The 21961-nt window shown below is 40.9% G+C and overlaps 1 protein-coding gene across 12 annotated transcripts in view; it reads right to left on the bottom strand.

Annotated features, from left to right (window-relative positions):
- Window positions 1-21961, bottom strand: part of KCNU1 (potassium calcium-activated channel subfamily U member 1) — a 204975-nt gene that overhangs the window by 136350 nt on the left and 46664 nt on the right. For all 12 annotated transcript variants that reach the window (XR_004755816.1, XR_004755817.1, XR_004755818.1 and 9 more), the window contains 6 exons: window positions 20237-20349; window positions 20074-20142; window positions 18060-18149; window positions 17828-17928; window positions 14030-14126; window positions 2115-2214 (listed from right to left, as the gene is read on the bottom strand). Coding sequence is in view for 6 of the 12 variants with exons in the window: in XM_035345241.1 (XP_035201132.1) it covers window positions 2115-2214; window positions 14030-14126; window positions 17828-17928; window positions 18060-18149; window positions 20074-20142; window positions 20237-20349 (570 nt within the window). In the remaining 6 variants the exon portion in view is untranslated. The remainder of the gene's footprint in view (window positions 1-2114; window positions 2215-14029; window positions 14127-17827; window positions 17929-18059; window positions 18150-20073; window positions 20143-20236; window positions 20350-21961) is intronic.

The raw sequence follows: 21961 nt of genomic DNA, 5'->3' as shown, positions 1-21961 counted from the left end.
TTCACATTGCTCAAATGAACTAATTAGCCTGGAAAAATGTAGTACTGGGGAGTGCGTACTGCTTAGCATGGCTGGCATCTCAGGGTTGGTAGGTGGTATGGGCAAGTCCCCAAACCAGGCTTGTCGGAGGCACAGCATTAATGACCACGGTAACCAGCCAGGCACTGTGGGATGAGTGTATCTGTGCAATGTTCATTCCTTGGCTGCTTTTTTTTCCCAAACAGAAACAAGGGTCTTTGTCAGGGAGAAGTTTCCTGATGAGAGATTAGAATCATAACCAAATTAAATGATTGTCTCTAACTAATTAGATTAGTTTAAATTGAATAATGAAACCTTTAGCTGTATTTAATGTAACATGCCTGAAGTCCAATGATTAGTCTTCTGAATGAAGCTAAACAATTAAAAACACAATCTATTTTATAGCTTATTCTATAGGAACAATTGGAAAAACTATTACTGCTGAACTCTGCTGAGGAAATATGCAATTACAAGATCAACAGGAGCAGTCTGAGCAGCGAGTGAGCAGTAGGAACAGGTTAGCCAGTCTGAAGACACTGGGAAGGACTTGGGCCTTCCTTCCAACCCGGGACCAAGAATGACCGACATCTGTCATTTATTACTTTATTGATGAGGTTAAGGAAAAAAATATTAATTCTCAAACATCTATGCATTATTAAAATGAAGGTTAAAATTCCCCCAAAACATTTAAATCACTTCAGAATGTATACCTCATGTAAAAATCACAGGGAATCATATTTTTGTGTGTTTAGATGCCCTATGTTCTGCATGGACATCCTGGAGGAGCTTCTGTAAGGAATATTATCTAGTTTTCCACGGTTCCCAAACAGAAAGAAATACTGAAGTGTCATGACAAAGCCCATATAAGTATACCTGCACCTTTAAACACCTAAATGAGTTTTAAAATATAGCTTTAGAAAACCCAGAGCATGGTCTGAGACTCTGCCATGCACCCAACTCATTCCCAAAAATGCACCTTAGACTCCCAAATCTTTAAGGGCTTGCCTGTCCCAGAAATACGATTGCAAAGGAAGACACTGCACGGGCATGAAGTGCAATAGCTATCATGCTCTTATTTTCCTTGTGGACATTCTTAAACTTCACAGAGAGCCTCTTGCATAGTCTAGCTAAGCTACACAAAAATACAACACAAAAAGTACAATACAAAAGTGGCACATGGGGAATTAGGACACACTAGCAACTGTAAGCCTTTTCCTCATGTAAGCCCGCCTGTAAGATCTTTTCAAAACATTACCCTTCAATTCTCAGAGCCGAGCTTCCAAGACTATTGGGATATTTGCCCATTTGTAATGACTAATCCTATTTTGGAGGTTGCTGGGCAATAGGGTCCTTTTATTTGCTTGGAAGGAAGCTGCAGCATTTCAAGCAGCATGAATTCCAGCCTGCTACAAGTCTCCCAGCTGGCAGAACAGCTTGAACATTCTGTATTTTTGATGAAATCTTTGATCACCTCATTGCAAGATTTGGTTGCCTACTCTCAGCTCTCTGGCAGCTCTGAGCACAACCTGCCATTTCTAGATAGGATTTGTTCTTTTACGGATTAGACACATGAAATAAATAAACCAGCCTTAAAGATATCCAGATCAATAGTGTTAGGGACACAGGGGTATGGAAACACAACATGCAAAATGTAAGAAAAAGATAGGTGTCAATCAGACCTTCCCTTGTACATCTGCTGAGATCCTCTCCTGAGACAGGATGCCTACCCTGCTTTAGATGAACACGGAAGGCATTACTGATCCCTTGTTACCTTGGAGATCCTTCCCTGTTCCCAGGTTACCACCTAAACTGTAGCAAATATGTCCATGGAATGAGCCTTCAGCTCCCATCACTCTGACAGAGTCTTTACGTGACCCTAGTCAAGATCTTTTATCTGCAACTCACTCCTGAGAAAGGGGGTAATGGGCTCTGCCTCTCCTTCAGGGCAGGGTCAGCCAAGAGAATGCAGCTAAACAAACAGTAAACTAGAGAGCTGTGCCCTCCACCCAGATCTGTGCCTTGAAGCCCTGGTTTATTCCTAGGAGAACAAGGAGGAAGACGCATGAAAACGCTGAAGGCAATTACCCCACACCCACCAGAAGAGCCTCCTGCAGTGGAACAGCATCACACCAGTGGAACCTTCCTGTTGGGTCTAAGACGAATCTGCTGTTCTCCTTTCCTCGGACATCCAAAACCCTGCAACAGAGAAAACAACTTAGCTACAGAACAACTTCTCAGCAGTAGCAGCTACAGTTTATCCAAGTCGAGATAACACCTCCAGCTGCTGCGGAGATGCCCTCTTTATTTACATCATAGCTTTCAGCTCTCTTAGTGGCAAGGAGAAATTACGAGGTATGAGTCACAGGGGTTATACAGTGGGGAAATTCCTTTGTCAATGTCAGTTAAGTGGGACAAACATAAAAAAATATACTGTAAAGAATTTAATTGAATTATTTTATTAGTTGTGATGCTTATGGCTGTTTGAGCTCGTTCCCTAAGATAATTTTAAATAGTTTTTTTTCAGTAGGGACATTGACTGAAGCAACATTTATATAAACATGGTCTTGATTAAGAGCAAGAAGTCAGCAGGAGTTTCTCCTTCGTCTTCAGCAATTTAAATTAGGCCCATATTGCAGGATATTCTTAGAGGCAAATTTCAGATACATAGCTTTGTTTGCAAGCATTGTGCTAGTCCAGAAGCAGCAACAAGACCACGTGAAACAAAAGCCATTCAATCAGATGCTGCTCAGGTATCAAGCTGTGTCAAAGGACTGCTGCAGATCAAGAATTGTTGGGGAAAGTCACGTTGAACAACAAAGAGTTATGAGAGAACTGGTGTCTGCTCATGGAAAAGACCTGCAATCTGTTGGATAAACCATTTGCTCAGCACCATCTCTCCAGCTTTACTGTAGGTAGAATCAGCCCTGAACAGTTGTCTTAGGAACAAAGCTCATTTAATCACTCTGTAACTGAAATAGCAGCGATGTAAGAATCTTGCCAACCAGGATTACGATGTACGCTGAACACAACAGCCTTAGCGAAGCTGTATGACCAGACAAGTATTTGGTCCTGACATTGTTCTTTCTTGTCCAGCTCACACTTATCTTGTCTATGCAGTATCGGGTGAAGTGAGATTAACAGAGGAGAGGGGGAAGGATTTTGCTAGGGGAAGGTGTCATTCATCACCAGGCTTGCAAGGCAGATCCAGCCGTGCCCTGCACGGACCAATTGACACTGGTACTAGGGTTAGGAGTCCTTACCTGAACAGCAGATCCAACCCCAGTGCCACCTTTAATGTAGACAAGTGGCCGATAATGCAAAGCGAGATGCAAGCTATGCCAGATAGAGGAAGGTGCTGACAAATTTTTTCTTCAGGCAAGAAAGGGACCAAAGAGGTAGAAGCGGGTTTTTATGCACTGGCTGCTGCACTGCTGCCCAAGAGGATGCAAGAACAGGCACTGATGGCTTAGCCTGGGGGAAAAGGTGGGAGCAACTCCACTTTCAGCCTCTGCAGAGTATCTCTGCAGTCCTGTGCTAACTGCAGGCAATTACACCCATTAGCCACAGGTCTCCTCCTCAGGTAACGAATCTTTAGGCTAGTGATTAAATAGCATTTTGACAAGTTGGAGACTATCTTCTCACAAGCTTTCATTACTTGACTCAAATTTACCAATCAATCAGTGTATATATCTCTATCATAATAAAGACATCATCTATGTACACAACCTGTCAGAAATGACATCTTTTCATTCTAATATTATGGGAAATATATATGCCTTGGAGGAAACACCTGATGGATCTGTAAAGCGGGAGAGAGAGGGAGAAGACAGCAGGAAACCCACTTTATCATAACAGCATCCACCTTGCCAAAGCCAAGCACATTCTGATTTACCAAACCATTCTTTAGTTTAGGGTTTCTTCTGCCACAAACTCTGCAAATTACATGATCCTTACAGAAATCTGATTTTCCTGAGCAACTCGTAAATCATTCTGCACTGGACTCTGAGGAGCTTGAGGATAGGGACACTAGAACTGATACAGTGTAGTACCATGCAGAGAGACAGAAATAGTCTCTGGCTGAGCTACAGTTACTTACTACAGCTATTAGCAGGTTATCTGGGTCACAAATTGACTGTGCTGTGTGTGCAGTTACCCATGTTTGCTCCCCATGAGTCTAGAAAGAAAGCAGTTGCATTCACATGACGCTGTGCATTGCCATGTCTGTGTTACTTTTTTTTCCCCTAACACATTCTCATTTAAGGCTCTTATCACTTACTTTGCACTGAACAGAGAATCAAAAGAGCACAGGACCATGTCATCAGAGACCATACAAGCACAGCTGACTTTGGAAAAATTTGGGTACTTTGGGCTTTTCTAAAGATGTGGTCCCAGTGGCTGGACATTTGAAAGCCCTGTTCCAGTGTCAGGTGTATAAGCCACTGCTGTAATCAGTCTGTGCCCAATCTGCAGGTGTACTGAACAATGGCCCTTCATTAAACTCAGAGAAAAGTTTGTCACTGGAAGTAACCTCAGTGCACAAACTTATATATCATCCGACACAGCAGTTCAGGCCGGTGTAGCAGTCAAACTGAGAGCACGACAACATGGCAAAACATTTCCTTTTTGCCTCTCCCACAGCCATGACCTAATATAAACCAGTCACTCATGTTTCCATGAATCAAAATAAATAATGTAGCTCACAGCTAGACTAAAAGATGGTCCGACACATCCAAGATGTTTCAGACTTCATTTGAGGACTAACATAAGTGATGAACAGTTGTCTATAGTATTAGAAGGCAGGGAGTGGAAGTCCTTTTATCTAATTGTTATCTGCCAACAACTTCCTGCTGACAAGCTCTCTTTAAGTTCCTTACAACGTCTTTGCAAAGCCCTAAAGCTTTGTTGCATCCCTCACCTGCAGTCTCCTGACATTTGCTCTTACGCTCCTTGTCATGGGAGAACAGGGGCTAAAACGAGCCTTGATGTGGTGCAGATCAAGGTCTCTGCTCGTTTGGTTTGCCTTCTGTGCTCCAAGTACAGAACAGCAGCAGATCCTCAGGAATCAAAGCTTAGTTCTGTCTCCTAAATTTTGCAGCGAGAAATAAGGGGTGGAAACCTGCTCACAAAGGACCTCAGGACAAGCAAGGCCTGGAAGAGTTGCACTGCTGGACCTCAGCATCCTGCACAAGAGAAATCTGCGAGCAGAAGTCTGCAGAGAGAAGAGCCCCCCGTGTACCTGTGTGGAGCAGGCAGGTTGCTCCAGCAGCTGCGTTTGGAAAGGCCCCAGCCCACCAGCACAACAGCCCTGACATTCCCCTGTCTGTACCGCAGCCACGGGGATGATTTAACACTTGGCATGTGGGCTGTTCGCTTCACATCCCATTTGGGAATCCTCTTATTGTTTCTTGAATCGTTCCCAGATCTGCACATATGTTAACCTTCTCCTTTAGGGAGGAGCGGAGTTTCACACACATACAATGAAAATTGCCTGTGCCTGTGGAGGCTGCTGCAAAGCCCCTTGCTCACTCCCAGGCCTGCACTATGGGAACACGGTGCGTATCTGGGCTTGGCTTATTCATCATCGTGGATTATATCGCTCGAATCACAATGCTTCAAAGTAGTTTCCCTACCTCACAAGGAACTATGAGGCTTAATTAATTAATAGACACAGAGGTATTGCACGTCATTGCAAAATGATGCAATTTTGAGTATTCCACCCAATAATTAACAAATGTATCGGGCAACAAGTAAAGCCAATCTTAAAAATGAGTAATTTTTTTTAATTACATCCACTGAACCAAATCCGCCCCTAAGCAAAGCACATGTAATCCCAGTGAAGTCACTGCGGTTGTACAGAATTCACTAAAGTAAAAATGCTCAGTAGTTATCATTTATTTTGTAGCAATACTTACAGTTTTCCCCCTTAGGTTTAGAGTTGTAAGCATGAACAACAAAGGCAGAACTAAGCTGAACTGAGAAAACAGCATGGAAACACCACTAGGATTTGTACCACACAAAAACACAAATGCTGAGTCCTAGTCTAGTAGGCACTACCCTATACGTCCCTTTCTTGGAGCCAAGATTCTCAAATAGTTACGGGACTCCAAGTGATGGCACCTTAAGAAGAACTCCTGATATCCATGTGGCAAAGTCTGAGGAGCTGGCAATGCCGGAGAAATTCAGAGTGCATCAGGATTAACTGCACTGGACTGCCTGAACAGTGGACTACATGGACTAGTGGGCCTACTTCAGCCAAGAATCCTTAGAATGACATATATATAGATAGATAGATACTCTGCTTTTGTTATCTGGCCTCCATTTCCGCACTCAGCCTCCACCCAAACCACCTCCCTCAGCTAACACTTTACTATGTAAGGACATATTGTTCAGCCATAGATATAAACCAGGTGTAATAACTCCAGCTCTTTTTCAAGTTAATATAGCGCAGTTATTGTGGGGAACCTGGATACTACTACAGGCAGATCTCACGTGTCAGAGCTGTGAGCCATTGTTTCTGACAAAAAACAACAGCCCATTATTCGTAGCATCCCTTGTGAAATCTTTGCTGAAGTCCCTCTCTTCCCTTCCGAGGTCAGAGGAGGGCTAGATAAAATGCAGCTTCTTCTCCTTGGCTTGAGAGTGAGTGTGTGTGTGCATATTTTTGTTCTTTCACTGCTACTTGGGCTGGGCATGAGTTGGATTTTAAAAACTAAAGCCTGATCCTGCTACCCACACACAGAATAGTGGCTTGCTTTGATTCCAGAAAGGCTGTTCAGAGAGTAAGACAGCAGACAGCTTGAGTAAGGGTGGCAAAATTCAGCTCCTAATTATTAGATTAAAGCCTTAAAACAGTTGTCATGTATGAAGGGACAAAGTGGAATTTGGCAAACAGGAAGGGAGAAAACAAATCCTCTCATAATGATAAATAATCTCTGAAGACAACCCTGTCATTTTTTGAGAGCATCTCAACAGTTTCCTCTTTTTATTTTTTTGGTCACTGCTTATCAAAATTTGCATGGCTAGTTAGTGGGTTAATTTAATTATGAGCAGCATTTATGAACAGCCTGATGGGGGATCTGCAGAGGGCAATAGAATCTGTTCTTGAATTATGAAATTGCACACACTACACATCTGGAAGCCGTCATGGGACAGATCGCTGCCTTGTAAATGCGTGTTGAGTGTTACAATATTTTACTAAGCACTCCCAATCTGTCAAGGTTTACAGGAGAGTAGAGACTGGGAACATTTGGGATCATTTGTGGCTTAGAGCCATTAGCTACTTCCACCCACTTATTGTGACATTATTAATAGCAAAATAATCTAAAGAGCAGAACTTGGCTTAGTCAAGATCTTAGATAATAGGAGTGATATTCACTAAGGGCCAAAACCAGAGAGTCAGGTCCCAGCTGAATAATAGACTATGCTGGACAGCACAGCCTTGATTTTGGCTGAACTGGTAAATTTGTGCACACTGTGTTCCTCCAAGGACTTACCTAGGCAAACCTAGTCTCGCCTTGTCATTTCAGGTTTGTGGCTTATGGTGACACTGCTCGGGAAGTAACCAAAGGAAAAATTCTACGGCAGCAGCATGATGTTGCCCATCACTTAATGAGTGCCCTCCTCAGCTGTGGTTAGTGGTAAGAAAAGTGTTATGCACCTAACAATAGATAGAAGAGCTTACACTTTATTAAACCATGGACAAAGTAACAAAAGCTATCTGGCAGAATAGAAAAGCGTAAGCTGTATTGGCATTGCCAAAGATAAGCAACATCCAAGTTCTTCTGGAGTCAGAGACCAGAATGGCCAACGAGCCACCAAGACCCAAATCATGTCGATGTCTACTTCTGGTTAGGCACACAGGAATAGATTTCATCCCATGAAATGCAATCCTGTGCTGAGAAAACCAGTACTTGGCCTCCAAAAGAAACTTTGCCACAAGTTTCTTCACCTGCTGGAGCCACAGCTTGACAAGAAGATTTGGAAGACTTCTATCTCCACGGAGCTTTTGGCTCCTTGTTAAGCCATCACATACCTATTTAAATCAAATCCCCATTCAATCATTAAATATGCTTTTTTCTTATGGGTCATTATGATGTGATTTATGACATCGGTGTAATTGTCAGAATTACTGTGGGTAATTAAAATATGAAATGCATGCTGCCAGAGGCTTCAGTCACTCTCAGCACCCTCATTAAAAATCAGGAGCTGACCAAATTATAAATAGACTGGTTTGCACAAGTTCACAGGGAAAGCTAATTATGAAACTTCTCCTTATGCACTCAGAACACATACTATCAGTCATGCAAATTCTTTAAGTGATTATACGATTGTATAACGTGGAATCGGATTAGGACATACAGGTGGGTGCAACTTCAGTCACCACAATGCTGTACAACTGTACTTTACACGGTGAATGTGAGTCCCTCAAATTTTCATGCAAGCCTGATTACAGATGTGGAACAAGCGCCTGGGGAAGAGAGAGAAAGGGTGATATGAACTATCATACCATATCACTTTTGATATGAAGTATAGAAAAAGGCTGAGGAATACACAGAAAGATGGAGGGTGCAAAGGATAAGGCTCTCTGGTCTATAATGCTAAGCCTGAGAGAAACAAGAGAGGCCTACAAACAGAAGGGAAGAGAGCTTCAGAAAGAAGCTGCAATAATCTTTTGGTTAGCTGGTTAAATTCATAAAAAAAATGGTGCCTGTCTAAAATCACAGAGAATTTAGATGCCAAATGCAGTGAGCATGAATATGAACTGAAGAAAAATTCTATGTACAAGAAAAGGTCTCAGTCCTTGCCCTTGTCTAGTATTCTGAATAATTTACTCTCTAGAAGGAAGGGAAAAAAAAAAAACAAAAAAAAAAACTAGAGGCCTATATATAAAATTAAGCTGAAATTGAATCAAGAAGTAAATCACTGAGGAAAGACTGCTATTCAGATTGGTCACAACACCTCTGATGGCTTAAAGCCAAAACGGACTATGATTTTGCTTATTAAGACTTTTGTTAAAAAACATGGAACCTATCCTTCTATGCCAGCAAACAGACTTAGTTTTCATACAAAGAGACAACAAGCCTGTACAAAACAAGTCTGGGCAGATTTTGAACACCGTGGAAGCTAAGTTTTCTGTGTCAAGCCGACGCTAAAATATCTGATCCATCGCTCTGATTCTCAAGTTGCAAGTTTCAGTGAAGATGAGAAAGACCTCATTGTTCCAGGAGCAAGATTCAGCCAGTCTGCATTGACAGAACAATTTATTAGGGCGCTTAAAGATTCATTTGGACCAAGAAGAGTCATGTTTAAAAATAATGCTGATTTATATTCTGTGTACCTGTGCAAGATTCTGGGGGTTGGAGATTTGAAGAGAGAAACCTTGGGGGAAAGTAGACAGGGATGATGTCTCCTACCTGAATTTTCTAGCCCAGACAAACCTGATTAATTGCAGGTGTAGTTCTCAGCTTATCACATGGAACTATCACTCCATCCAGCCTCTCACCATGACTTTAACAAGGACTCCTCGAAAACACACAACAAAAGCATGGGACTTCCCAGAAGAATAAAAAGTAGAATGGAAAATATTCTTTCTTTTTTTCCTAGAGGAGCTCCCTGCTTGACATCAGTTCACAAACTTCCAATGCCCAAAGTATCTGTCCATCTTCTTCCCAAACTACAGCAGTGCCATCTGTGGAGTTCAGGAGGGACTCGTTTTAGTATTCCACCCCTGAAGTGTTTGAGAGGCATCCATATTTTTCCATGTTTCTATAAACCCTCTGAGGTTTGGCTATCACTGAAACACCCCCTCCACATCTTTCCCATTCTAGCAATAAAAGTAAATCCAAAGGAATGTGAAACTTGTCTAACATGTGAGGTTTTTTGCTATGCCAACAGACTGCTAAATTTTCCACAGAGCCCCCACCCTGTAGCGTAAATACCAGGTAGTGATCAAAAGCACAATGTGCCTGCTGACAAAAGGGATCTTGCTCACTGTAACAACACTTTCTCCACCTCTATCTATCTCCTTTTTCTTGAGAACACAGTTTTACACTTGTCCTTCATACAAATAACCCGAGGGTGGGAATTATTCAGAAGGCTCGTGTTTGACACCCCATCTGTTCATTTCTGACAGCGATATATAATGTAAGGCTATAAAAACTTGAAAAATAATGCAACATAAAAAGGGATTGACTCGGCTCCAAGAGGCCATAAACGGTAACAAATACCATTGTATGATTTATTTCATGCTGTAATCTTTACAGTAAGTCATCTTTCAGACATTTCCTTGTGACAGGTTTTAATAATATTAATGCCCAGAGCAATCCAAATCATCGCCAATAGACATATTTATCAAGCTGCCAATCCAAGTAAATGAAATTCTATAAGCAATAATGTAACATGTTTAAAGGAAGCTAATAAAACAAGTCAGGAGAGAAATATTACTGCAAAGTATTCTCTCTCTAATCCAGCCCTGGATTTTATACAGCCAAAATGCAAATCTTTCCCTCCGTGATTTATCGCTCCAAAAATACCAATGACCTTTTTGGGAGCTCTTGCACAGCCCTTCTCACACATTTATAAAGATTGTGATGCATTCTGCCAGATTAGCTGAGCTGCAGTGCTCAGCACTGCTGCTTTGTTTTGCCCTACCTTTGGATTGGGAAGTGATGGGTAGCATCAGAGTAGGATCTTAAGTCTTTAAAATTTATTAAAGACTGACAAGCCCTAACATAGGCTTGGCACCTCAGCAGGTATTTATTAGCAATTATCCAGGCACTAGATAAATTACAATTAAAAGGGAGCTAAAACTTGCTCTTTAACCTGGTTTCCCCTTTAATCTAATTTAGTTTTTATTAATCCTTTGCTTCTCTGCAGTGACTCTACACCAGGACAAAAGGGAAGAAGCCATTGCAGAGTCGTGTACACACAGACCCTTGCTCACAAACATTCTCTTACGCCTCGCTAGAAACTTAGCAGAAATGAAAACCAAGAATCAACAATTCAGCAAAACATACACCATTAAATTTGTCGTGCCTTAGGCAAGAATGTGTGAAAAACCGTGACTAGTAAAGCAAGTGTATCGATGCAGGGCCTCAGAAGTGCTTGAAGAATCCTAACAGGTCTTTATGAATTCAGTTCTGGCCAAGCTTCACAGTTCTTCAGTATTTTTTGGTTGGTTGGTTTGGTTTTTGGGGGAGAGGGAGAGTATTGGTTTGTGACTTTTTAATGGTACTAATTAAGTTCTTTCCTGGGATATCAAGATCTTATTTTCAAATAAAAAAAATGCATGAGCCTAGTGTGTGCAGTACAAAGTAAGATATCTTTCATTAAAATTGCCTAGAACACCACAAATTTTGGCAAGACCTGAACGAAATGTGCTTTGAGTCTTAGAACAGGCCACATGCAATTCTTTCCCACTATACTTCATCACATTTCCCTGAATTATGGTTTGATTAACTTCATTGATTAGCCTATTTGCAAACCTTGTCTTAAACTTAGATGCCAGATTCCTTTTTTTTTTTTTTTTTTTTAATACAGAAATTAAGTATTTACCTAGCTAAATATTCCAACACAGCTATTTTCAAAGGAGTCCATAACAGGACAAGCTGGTGAGTACCCAAGTCATTCCAAAAGGATTGCCTGTGGCATGCAGTGGAAATAATCCCCATTGTATATCCAGACGTCCCAGGAAACTAGACTTGTGTTAAAGTGCCTGTCTTCCCTGGATTAGTGTACAGTTTGCCATCCTAAATCAAACAGAGCAGAGATTTGAACCTGGAGCTCCCCTTGGCCACTGTCCGAACTGTCCTAACTTGGATACAAAAAGTCAGAGTTAGCTTTTGTATGAGCAGAGCACCCCAGGTGGAAAACCTCAGCTTAATCTGAAAATGGGCAACTGTATCCAATTCTATTTTTGGTTTAAATAATAATAAAAAAATATTTAGGATTGATTTGAGATCTCCAGTGTTATGAGAAGTCAGCCCCAAACAGCTGTATTTTGCATTGTGAGGTTTCCTCTATGACTTTCGATACCTCACTTCACCCTTTCCTACTTCCCTTTGCTGCTCTTTAAGGCAAAAACTCCTTTTGCCATGTGTGTACACAGTATCGAGACTAACAGGGTTCTAGTCCCAGTAGAAGCCTCAAGGCATAGCTATAATACAAATAATAAATACTACAACTAATAACAACAGCATGGTAAAATGCACTCCCAAGGGAGGCACTGGAAGACCAGTCCCTGGTGTCATTTAAAACTAAACACCAGAAAACATACCTGCCCTGACTGGAGAGAATATAGTGTCTTTTTGATATGGTGATCAGGGAGAATCTTGATGGGGATGGGAACAATTATTTATCTGCACATTTGGCCATTTCTTTAGGGGATTTCAGAATATCTCTTAGCAACATTTTGTTCCTCACTGCTAAGCAGCAGCAGAGATCTCGGGGAAAATAAATAAATAAATAAGAACTGTATAATCCCCAAGGTGTAATCCCAGAGTATGGAAACTCACTTCACTTAAATACCTCCCTCTGGCATAATTGACTTTTCATGCGCATGTTAATAATGGTATTTCAGCAGGTTGTGAGGGCTTGTTCTTCTCCCCTCTCCCTCCCCTCCTTTGGTAAATTATGTTATTGGGCATGAGGAGGGGGAGGGCCACATTATAAATCTAATTATGTTTTCATTTATATTTAACAAGTCAGCACAATCTGCTAGTATGTGTGTATGTATTTACCATGCAGTCCCAATATTTACAGCTGACCTAATTGGTTGTAGGACAGCCGCTCTGAGCAACGTTTTATTGTCCTGATACCATGTATGTGCTGGGGACAGCTGCTAAGATGCAAAGCTCTCCAGAGGACACCTTACAGTCCTTGCCATACTGACATTTGCCTTTGCTGCTGAAGCAGAAGATAGGATTTTGCAGGGAGGGGAAATGTTATTTATTAAGCCTCTTCAGTTCTACAGTGGCTGCAATTTGCTCACAAGCAGAAACAAGGCAAGAAATACTAGTTTGGGTATCTCTTCCCCTACCAGGTTCATGTTTACTCCCTGCAAATTCTAGTATGACACTGTTTGCCAATATGTCCTGTCACCCTCTTTAGTGGATGTTTGGAAGAGTGTAACAGCTTGTTATTACTGACAGCTCCGTTTCAGACCATGATACTCTTCCTTATGCTGAATATAGCAGCTCAGGTTATGAGGAGTCCCAGTGCAAGTCAACTGGACTGCTCAGCAAATTAAGTACGCTGTACTTAAAAATACTGCAATTCACACCTTGGCTTAGCCAGTAGATGACCATGCTCTGCCACCAGTTTGTGAACCCTGCTGGGAAATCAGATGCCTCCAGCCAGGAGGAATTTAGATGGCCTAGAAGAGGCTACTCTAGCATGCATTACTGATGCTAGAGAAAAATGCTGTAGGGTGAGATTTCTCTTGGATCGCCAGCTGGCTTTAGAGCAAACATCTTTTAGGGTATACCAGAGTTTGTTGCTCTCCCATGTTGCTGCCAACACCTCACTGTAATTAAGCACCTGAGGAATGAGCTAAACTCGGTGTCGGCTATTCATGTTCCTACCTTCAGCTGCTCTTGCCTCCACTCTGCCCTCTCAGAAGCAGCAGAATTAAAACGTGATCACGATTTTGCTATTATTTGGCTTCTGTCTAGAAGGCAGTAATCACTTTCATGAGGTGTACCAGTTCCTCCCTTCACCTTTCCCTTGTACCTTCACATTAGCATCAGTTCACAGCATCTCATGTATGCTTACAGGCTTTGAGCCTGCAGAATAGTTTGAGCTGACGTGCTGAGGATTTGGATACATAGACATAAGTTGTGCTTTCTAGACATTTCAGTTAATCAAGATAGGGGGAAGCCATAAACCATCCACTTCAACCACTAACAAGAGCAGAAGAATTAGGAAACAGGCTGTTGCCACTTTCCACACAAATTCTCATTAAGAAAGTCCAGGAAATGGCTGCTCAGCACACACACAGCTTTACATTTCTTACCCATCAACAAATCTCTGAGGTGGAGGGACGATAAGGGACCTTGACTTTGCAGGCACTCCGTGTGAAACAAGTGGTTCGCTACGTAATTTCAGTATCTCTGAAACAAAGGCAATGAAACAAAATTGGCTTCCTTTTGTATAGCCCTCAGTTGTATTTAGATTGTGTCTGCAAATGGCCACTATATCATTTAGAGGATTATGCAGGAGCTTCAGAAACGCTAGAAAAAGGAGCGCTGAACTGGTTATTCATACAACTGCTCCAAAATATAGCAGTGTTATAAAATAGCAATGCTCTCTAGCATGTGAAAAAGTCTTAAACATGGTGAACGTCACATACTTAACACACCATTTCATTCCGAATGGGGCTCCTTTTCTTTGTGAGGCTCTTTTGTTGGAATCCAGAAGCTGAATTTCACCCCAAACTGTTGCAGGTTTCCCCCCAAAGTGAAGGAAACCTTTGTCACCACTTCAGGAAGGAAGCACACCCTCACCAGACTGCCAACACGCAATTGTGTGAACCCCTAAGACCCTTGTTCTCATTTTGCATGGGAAAGAACGGGTTCTTGACTAGAGAGAATTGCTTCTTCCATGAGACAAGGGGGTTCCAGTGCCAGTCCTGAAGAGGAAGGGTGTGGGTTTCTGGGGTAGTCCTTTAGGGAGGGGAAAGCCAGAGGTGCAGGGATGTGCTGGGCCTGTCCCTAAAGAGTGGTGGAGAAGGACCCTAGTCCTGCAGGGGAGGAGGAGTGCTCTAAGTGCTCTATGAAAACATGGGAAGGAAAAAAATACTCTCCACGGAAGGAAAAAAAACAGAGGGTAGGCAGAGTTTGTCATTGGTACTTGTACTACCCTCATACTTGTCATAAGTGACTTGCAATTATTCATTACTCTATTCTCCTATTATCTCTGGGAGTCAAACCAGTTTCAGCTGCCTCAATTTCCCATCAGGAAACCAAAATTCAGAAAGGGTAAGTGGCCTAAAGTCCCAGATTGACTCTGAGGAAACGGATCAAGAAAATGAGCTTAAGCTTCCCAAATCCTAAAGTAGCAATTTAACAGCTGGAACATCTTTTCTCTGACATTTGATCTAGTCTTTTCTGGGCCATAATCTGAGGTCATGGGCCATTAAGCCCAGCATTATAACACCAGGCAGCGATTTCAGGATGTACAGCAGCACCCTCTGAGATTTTTAAGCACACCAGAACCTACCTGCATCTCCTGCTCTTCACAGTGATGCAGCAAGTTCAGGATGTGTGCTGCTATTCCCCATGCTCCCCTGGTCCGTATCTATGTTGCTAATCTGCATTCCTCCCCTTATCAGCATTTGACAGCAAAGCTCTCCATGTCACATGTGTCCAAACTTGTCCAACCCATACAGATGGGGAAGGAGAGGTTGGACTGGAAGAACATTCAGACACACATATCTCTTTATCTCACAAACTGACAGGCGAACCCTCACATACCCTTAACTTCCTTGTTAGGCTGCAACTATTGCCAAACCAACCCAGATGGAGCAGCTAGGGATTCTAAACATACCCCTGGCAGATAAAGGGACATCTCTCTGAATAGGTGATTTGTCAGCCTTAAGCTGTAATTGCTCTGCACAGGTGTGCTAAAAGCAGGTGCATTTAGCCTTGGTAACAGGATAGCTCTTTCTACAGCCCTGTGTTCAATGGAGTGGGAGTTGGATGGGTAAAGAGGGAGCTCTCTGAGGATGCCACACGCCACTCAATGAATCTCTCTAGGTCAAGCTTAATGAAGTATCATAAGCCAAGACAGAGAATGAAAATTCATAACTGCCTGTCTTACACAGGCACAAATAAATAGCTGAGAAAATGCTCTAAAGTCTTCTAAAACAAGATACTTGGCCATCTCTATAGAGCTAGGTTCAGTCCCAGCCTTTAGCACCGATGTTCTGGGTTGACGTGAACAACCTGTGCACAGCCTGACTGCCCAGAGCAGCTCTGACATGCTGCAGACCAGGGAGAAAAGCCCTCAGTTACTGCCATTGCCTGACCAGGTCCTGAAGGGGAGTAGGGGGTATAATTGCCTCAAGAAGCTTTATGGCCTCTTAATACATAGCTAGTGATTAAAAAAAAAAAAAAAAAAAAAAGCTATAATAACAATAGCTTTTGGTCAAGTTTGGATGATAAAGGAAAAAAGCCTTTGTTTTATTTAAACTTACTGCCCTGTAGTAAGCCATTTACACTTCTTTTAAAATAGCAATAGTAGCTCCTTTGACTAAAGTTCACAGTCTGAGGCTCCTGTATTAGTTTTCAATCCGTGACAATTAACTTGATCTTCACTGTCTAAATGAGGAGGAATGAACCAAAGTGCCTACAGTTAAGCTCTGATACGTCCTAGGGGAAACCGACGGCAAGGCCCTACGGCTGATCTCCTGATCCACCTCAGGCACCCACTCTCTCTGCTGTGTCTCTGGTGCAGAACTGCAGATTTGCAAACAACGGCTTTTTATTAATACACATTTATACTGGAACACAATCTTGTCCTTTTAAAAAAAAATCTAAGATTGCCTAGGAAACCAGAAGAAAACCAGCCAGGTAGAGAGCTCCCACAGTGTCAATGTCTTTCTATTTGTTTGAGATTGACTTTTATTAAGGTGTCTTTGCCACTTATAGAGGTAGCTGGCTTTCAGGGACCTTAGCTGCATCTATGTTGTTAATGTGTGGGACCGAAAACGGGCTACAGCTTCCCTTCCTACGTGACATTACTACATGGAGCCCTCCAGGTGTCAGTATGTTTGTGCTTGTTCACTCAGCCTGGTTGAGCACAGTGTAAGTTTTGCCTTTATCTCAACCATCTGCAGTTCAGGCGTGTTTTCTAATGGGGCTTGGCTGCCATCTGCTGTTTAAACAATTTGCAAGTGTTTGAAATAAGTAGGCACGCATGTGTACATTCATATTTAACAGAAAGGTCCTTCCCAACTCTTTAAAGCGAAGCACCATCTCCATGGAGGGAAGACACCAGCAGAGCAGCTCACAAGAGTGCAGAAGCAATGTGCATTTTGATCTTAAATGTGTAATAAAAATGTGGCAAGTTTCACTTTGGTGCAGTTAGACATAGATCAGAGAGGCTAAGTTTTCTGTCGAAAAAGAAAAAGTAAACCAAAATACAAACAAAAAAAAGCCAACTCTTTGAAAATGGAGTTTGAGGTGAATAAGTAATATGTTGCTCTGCTTTGGTTTAACATCATCATGACTGATCTGTTCTTTCAGCTAAACACTATTAAATGTTGCCATATACCTTGTACAACCCCCAGAACATTTTTCTGACTTCTTATTTAACATTTCTTATTCTCACGATGAAAAAGACCTGGACAGACTTTGTCAGTGAATCTTGATCAAGAATCCAGTACAAACTGGACACAAAAAACCTTGGTATGTCCAGCTGTACCTTTTGCCTCAGTTATACCTATGCTAAGTAACAAGTAATATTAAGACTCTGCTTTGGTCTCTGCAGTTAAAAAGCAGTATTCTGTGATAAACCTGTTAATTAGTAGAGTAAAAATCTTGAACAAGGTATATACTTGCCTCATCTTTTTTAGCAAAACAGATTTGACTCCTAAAGAAAAGTACAATGAAGCTTTTAAAGTACAATCATAATCCATAAGATTTATCAGTATCATCAGAAAGATCCCTCTTTTATCAGAGGATGATGTTCCAACCTATTATTATTATTAATAACCTTATTAATTAGGACAAATAATTAATACATATAGAATTATCAGCTATTGATTCAGCCTTTTTTTAAAATGAGAATCAGATTTTTTTTTAAAATTTACCTGAAAAAGATATGGAGTGAAGTCTTCTTTTACAATGACATTTTTTAATCTGCTCTGGATCTTGTACATCACTGTGACAGGCTTTACAATAGAACTGTGCCCTACAAAACAAAAGCTAGTTAGGTAAAAGTTGAGTTATGTGTAACTGATCAGACAATAAATGCACTCATCTGCTCTTGTTTTTATATTTTAGACCTTTTTTTTTCAAAAAAACAGCAATAGAGAATCTTACCTTTTGACTTCTGCAAGGGAATGAGCAATAAAAAAGCCCATTGTATTCCGATGAAGTTTTATCCGTGCAGATGGGTTGATCAAGATAGTGCTGTATTGGGAAAACATCAAGAGAGTAATCACAGTTTGTCTATCAGGTGACATTTCTCACTTGTGTTGTGAGAATTCAGACTAGATGATTCTAACAGTTCCCTCCCACCTCAAAATTTTACATTAATCCCCTTTGTTACAACTTCTATGACCTACGAGAGAGACACAAGACACAGAAAAGTTAACTGCTGCATTTTCAATGGCATAAAGATAATTTTCCATGGAAACAGGTGGAGGAGCTGTGTGAGAGCAGGGATTCAAACCACCCAAATCCTTTTGTTAGGATTTTTGCAGTTTATTCAATTCAGAGATTCTTGATTGGTGTTTTTTTAATTAATGTTTTAACTTGATAAATTTTAAACTTCATAGGAAACAGGTACTCTGATTTCCACCACGTTATTTTGAAAATGCTTAATGTAATAAAACCATTAAAGGTCTACTGCAGTCTGAACGGGCCAGGTATTTCCATTTCTCTATGAAGTCACTGAAAAACCTAAATACAGTTAAAATACAAGTTCGGTGTAACTGAAGCTACAGAGATGTGCAGGGTTTGATACATCTGCTCTAGAGCTAAACAAGCAAGGTATAAATGGGAGGAAACTTTCTTTCCTAATGGATCCCCCTTCTACATCCAGAGTGAATATCCCTGCTGGGCTGCTGTAAACATAGCTATGTTGAATCCCCTGCAACATCATTAAATTTACCAGTTTTCTCTATGTAGACCACTCAAGGCACCAGCTCAGTCCAAATTCCTATTGCCTTCAACCCAGTTTTAATAAAAATTGGCAGTGTGAATGGAACAGGGAAAGGTGACAAGGTTGTTAACAATTGCCTTTCCTGTGAAGTCCTACACTCAGCTCCTCTAGATTAATGGCTCAGAGGACAAACAAAATAGGAATTATGAGAAATATTAAGCACTACAATTATATATAGATAACATAGATATTGTAGCAACATCTAGATGTCTCCATTTTAGAAGAAGCATCCCTTCTGTGCCAACTGTTGTGTAAAGAAAGCAAAAATACAGTCTCTGTATCTCAAAAAGCAGTTTCCTTTTCCCTCTTGTTTTTACTTTGCATCGTTCTATTATCATCCCGACAACGTATGAACTCAAGGAACAATAGATTTGCAGCGGCCTGTTTTCCATTAGTGCTAAAAAACTACAACATGCACCGACTTCTTTCAGGGTAGGGTTCATTCAGCACTTCCGGAAGAGAACCCCTACGTATTCCTCACAGCAGTGCTTCCCCACACTCCTTTGTTTTCGGAGCTGCTATTCTAGTTTGGTCAAGACAGCCATTTCCTTTATAGAAGTGGAAAGAGTAATAATTGCACTCAATAGTCTGCATTTTCTGGATGATTTCTCAAGCTTTTTAAAGATCTATGGCACTCATTTATTCCCCTTCCTGAACTAGTTCCAGCTTCCCCATTAGGATGTCTTGTATTTCATCATTAGAACAGACAGAGAGTGTTATCTGGCCCAGGACCAGATCAGCTTCAGACAGCAAAAGCTCTGCTGCCAGCATTGACAAATTATCCCTTTATGACAATGCTTTTTAGCATTTAGGAGCTAAACTCATGTGGTTAAAAAAAAAAGGTGGTGTTTCCATTACTAATGAAAATAAATATGCTTGATTTGCCTCAAATCAAAGCAAGATCTATGCTGCCTTTTTGTGGAATGGAAGGTGAGAATGGTGGCCCATCTTCCATCCCTTGCTTGATTATCTGTGAGAAGACAGGAGGCAGAAAAGATTGTTGTGAATGGTAAAATTCACTCTGGCACTTAAGCAACCCGGAATAGCATCTTGATCCTGTCTCCTAAATACCGTGCATAGGAAAACAAGAGGTATATAAAATCTGTGCAGATCCAGGGGAAAATCTGAGTTATTTGGATATCATTAGTTTGGAACTAATTGACTCCTTACCTCTCTCCTCGACTGCCAACTTTGAGTTCAATTCCCAAGAGGACAAGATTTAGTTTTACAAAGCACAACCTGGGGAAAGAGAGCAAGTCAGTCACGGTATCTGTACTGTGGACAGACATCTGGAAGGAAATAGCAGAAAAACATCCACATCTGTACCACATACCGACAAACCTCTATAAAAGTCATGTCTGCAAAATCGTTGGAGAGCTGAAAAGTCATTACTTTGTAGTCTTTATCTCCCAGAAGCATCTTGTCCTTCAGATATTTTCTCTTTGTCTAAAAGCATCAACCAAAAAGATGATAAATTTATTCAAAGGCAAACCAAGTAGGATGTGTAACCTAACTCTGGGAAAATACTCTAACACCACATGATACTAGTTACTGAAAGCAGAATGACATCAAATATATGTTGTCAGAGACAGTATCAGAGTTGAAAAACATCAGACCAGGGAATGTCTTTACTCTTCTGGACACTTCCAATTCATTATCATTGAAGAACAGGTGTCATTACTGCAAGAAATTACGCTACATGGAAATTTAATGACTGCAAAGTATTGGGAGTCCATTATTTGAGGAAAGTTAGGCCTTAATTGCAGTAAAGTTAACCTGTCTCCCTAGTTAGTCTGGTCTTGTGTTAAGTTTTATTGATCATAAATATAGGAGAGATGAGATTATTGTTGAACAGAGATGGTCTGCTCCAGTATAAGCACTTTTTGGGGTGTGGGTGTTTTGCTGTTGTTTTGTTGTTGTTCTTTAAAAAATAGCTATGTGACTAAGGAAGGGTTGTTTGTATCCAGGTAGTTCGAGCAGCAAAACATTTTGCTGCTTACAGCTGGTTCTGGTTTTATACGGCTACTCATTACCTCACAGTCTGTACCATTCTCTTGGCATATGAATGCCTTCCACATAAAACTATTTAATAGGCTGTTAAAATGTGTAAAAAAGTTTTGCTTTCCAAACAAAAATTATTTAATGAAATTTTTAATTGAAAGAAAACTTCCTGCCAAAAATTTGCTGAGTTTTCATAGTATGCTTTTAAAAACTTAAAATATCAGTGTTGCTGGCTTCTTCATGTCTCAGTGAAACATTTGGACTTGAATGGAACAGCTTGCCTATGCAAAAACACTTTGTCTGCAAAGCAGCCCCAGTTCTACATAAAACTTCTGTATTCATTTCACCTGGTATCTATATAGTTTGCCTAAATCAATTTGTGAACAGCCCCTGAATATAGAAAAAGCAATCAATTTTTTTTAATTAATTTATATATTTTTTTGTGCTGGAGATCCATGTGAGTATCACATACAGCCACTAGGTGATAGCAAAAGCACATCCACAGCAGAACTAGCAGATCTGCGACATGTTCAGGCAACTCCATGCCAAACCGTTCTGTCTTCTTGTTTTTATTACATTTTCTGGTATCGATGTGGAAATTTCTGAGCAACTTCTATGTGCCATAAATTTAATATACAGCTTATCAGTTTTGTGTTGTAGTAGGTAATGAAAATACAGGTAAAAGGAGGAAAAATTTGGATCACCTCCCCTGCAGACAGATGACAGAATTTCTAATTGTCAGTTCAGTTTCAGTTAAAGTCTGTTGAGACCCTAAGCAAGACTGAAGCAATTCAGAAACCTCTGACTGTTCTTGTGTAAATTACCCCATAAGAACCAACCAAAGAAACTGTTAAGCCTCAAATGATAGTGAAGAAAGGCATCCTATTAACTGGAAAGTGTATGCTGGACTGATTTTTCAGCCCATTTTGGGGGGCGTCAAGCAGGAGTGATTCTGATGAAGTGCTTTAAGCAGAGATTCAATTTACAAATGCCACGCAGTGGGATCATGTGCAGAAGCCAGATAAGCTAACAGGCTCCACACTGTGCAGTAACCAAA

Source organism: Oxyura jamaicensis, chromosome 22 (genome assembly GCF_011077185.1).
Source record: "Oxyura jamaicensis isolate SHBP4307 breed ruddy duck chromosome 22, BPBGC_Ojam_1.0, whole genome shotgun sequence".
NCBI lineage: Eukaryota > Metazoa > Chordata > Aves > Anseriformes > Anatidae > Oxyura > Oxyura jamaicensis.
Note: the sequence above shows the minus strand (reverse complement) of the source record. Positions and strands in the feature narration are given on the sequence as shown.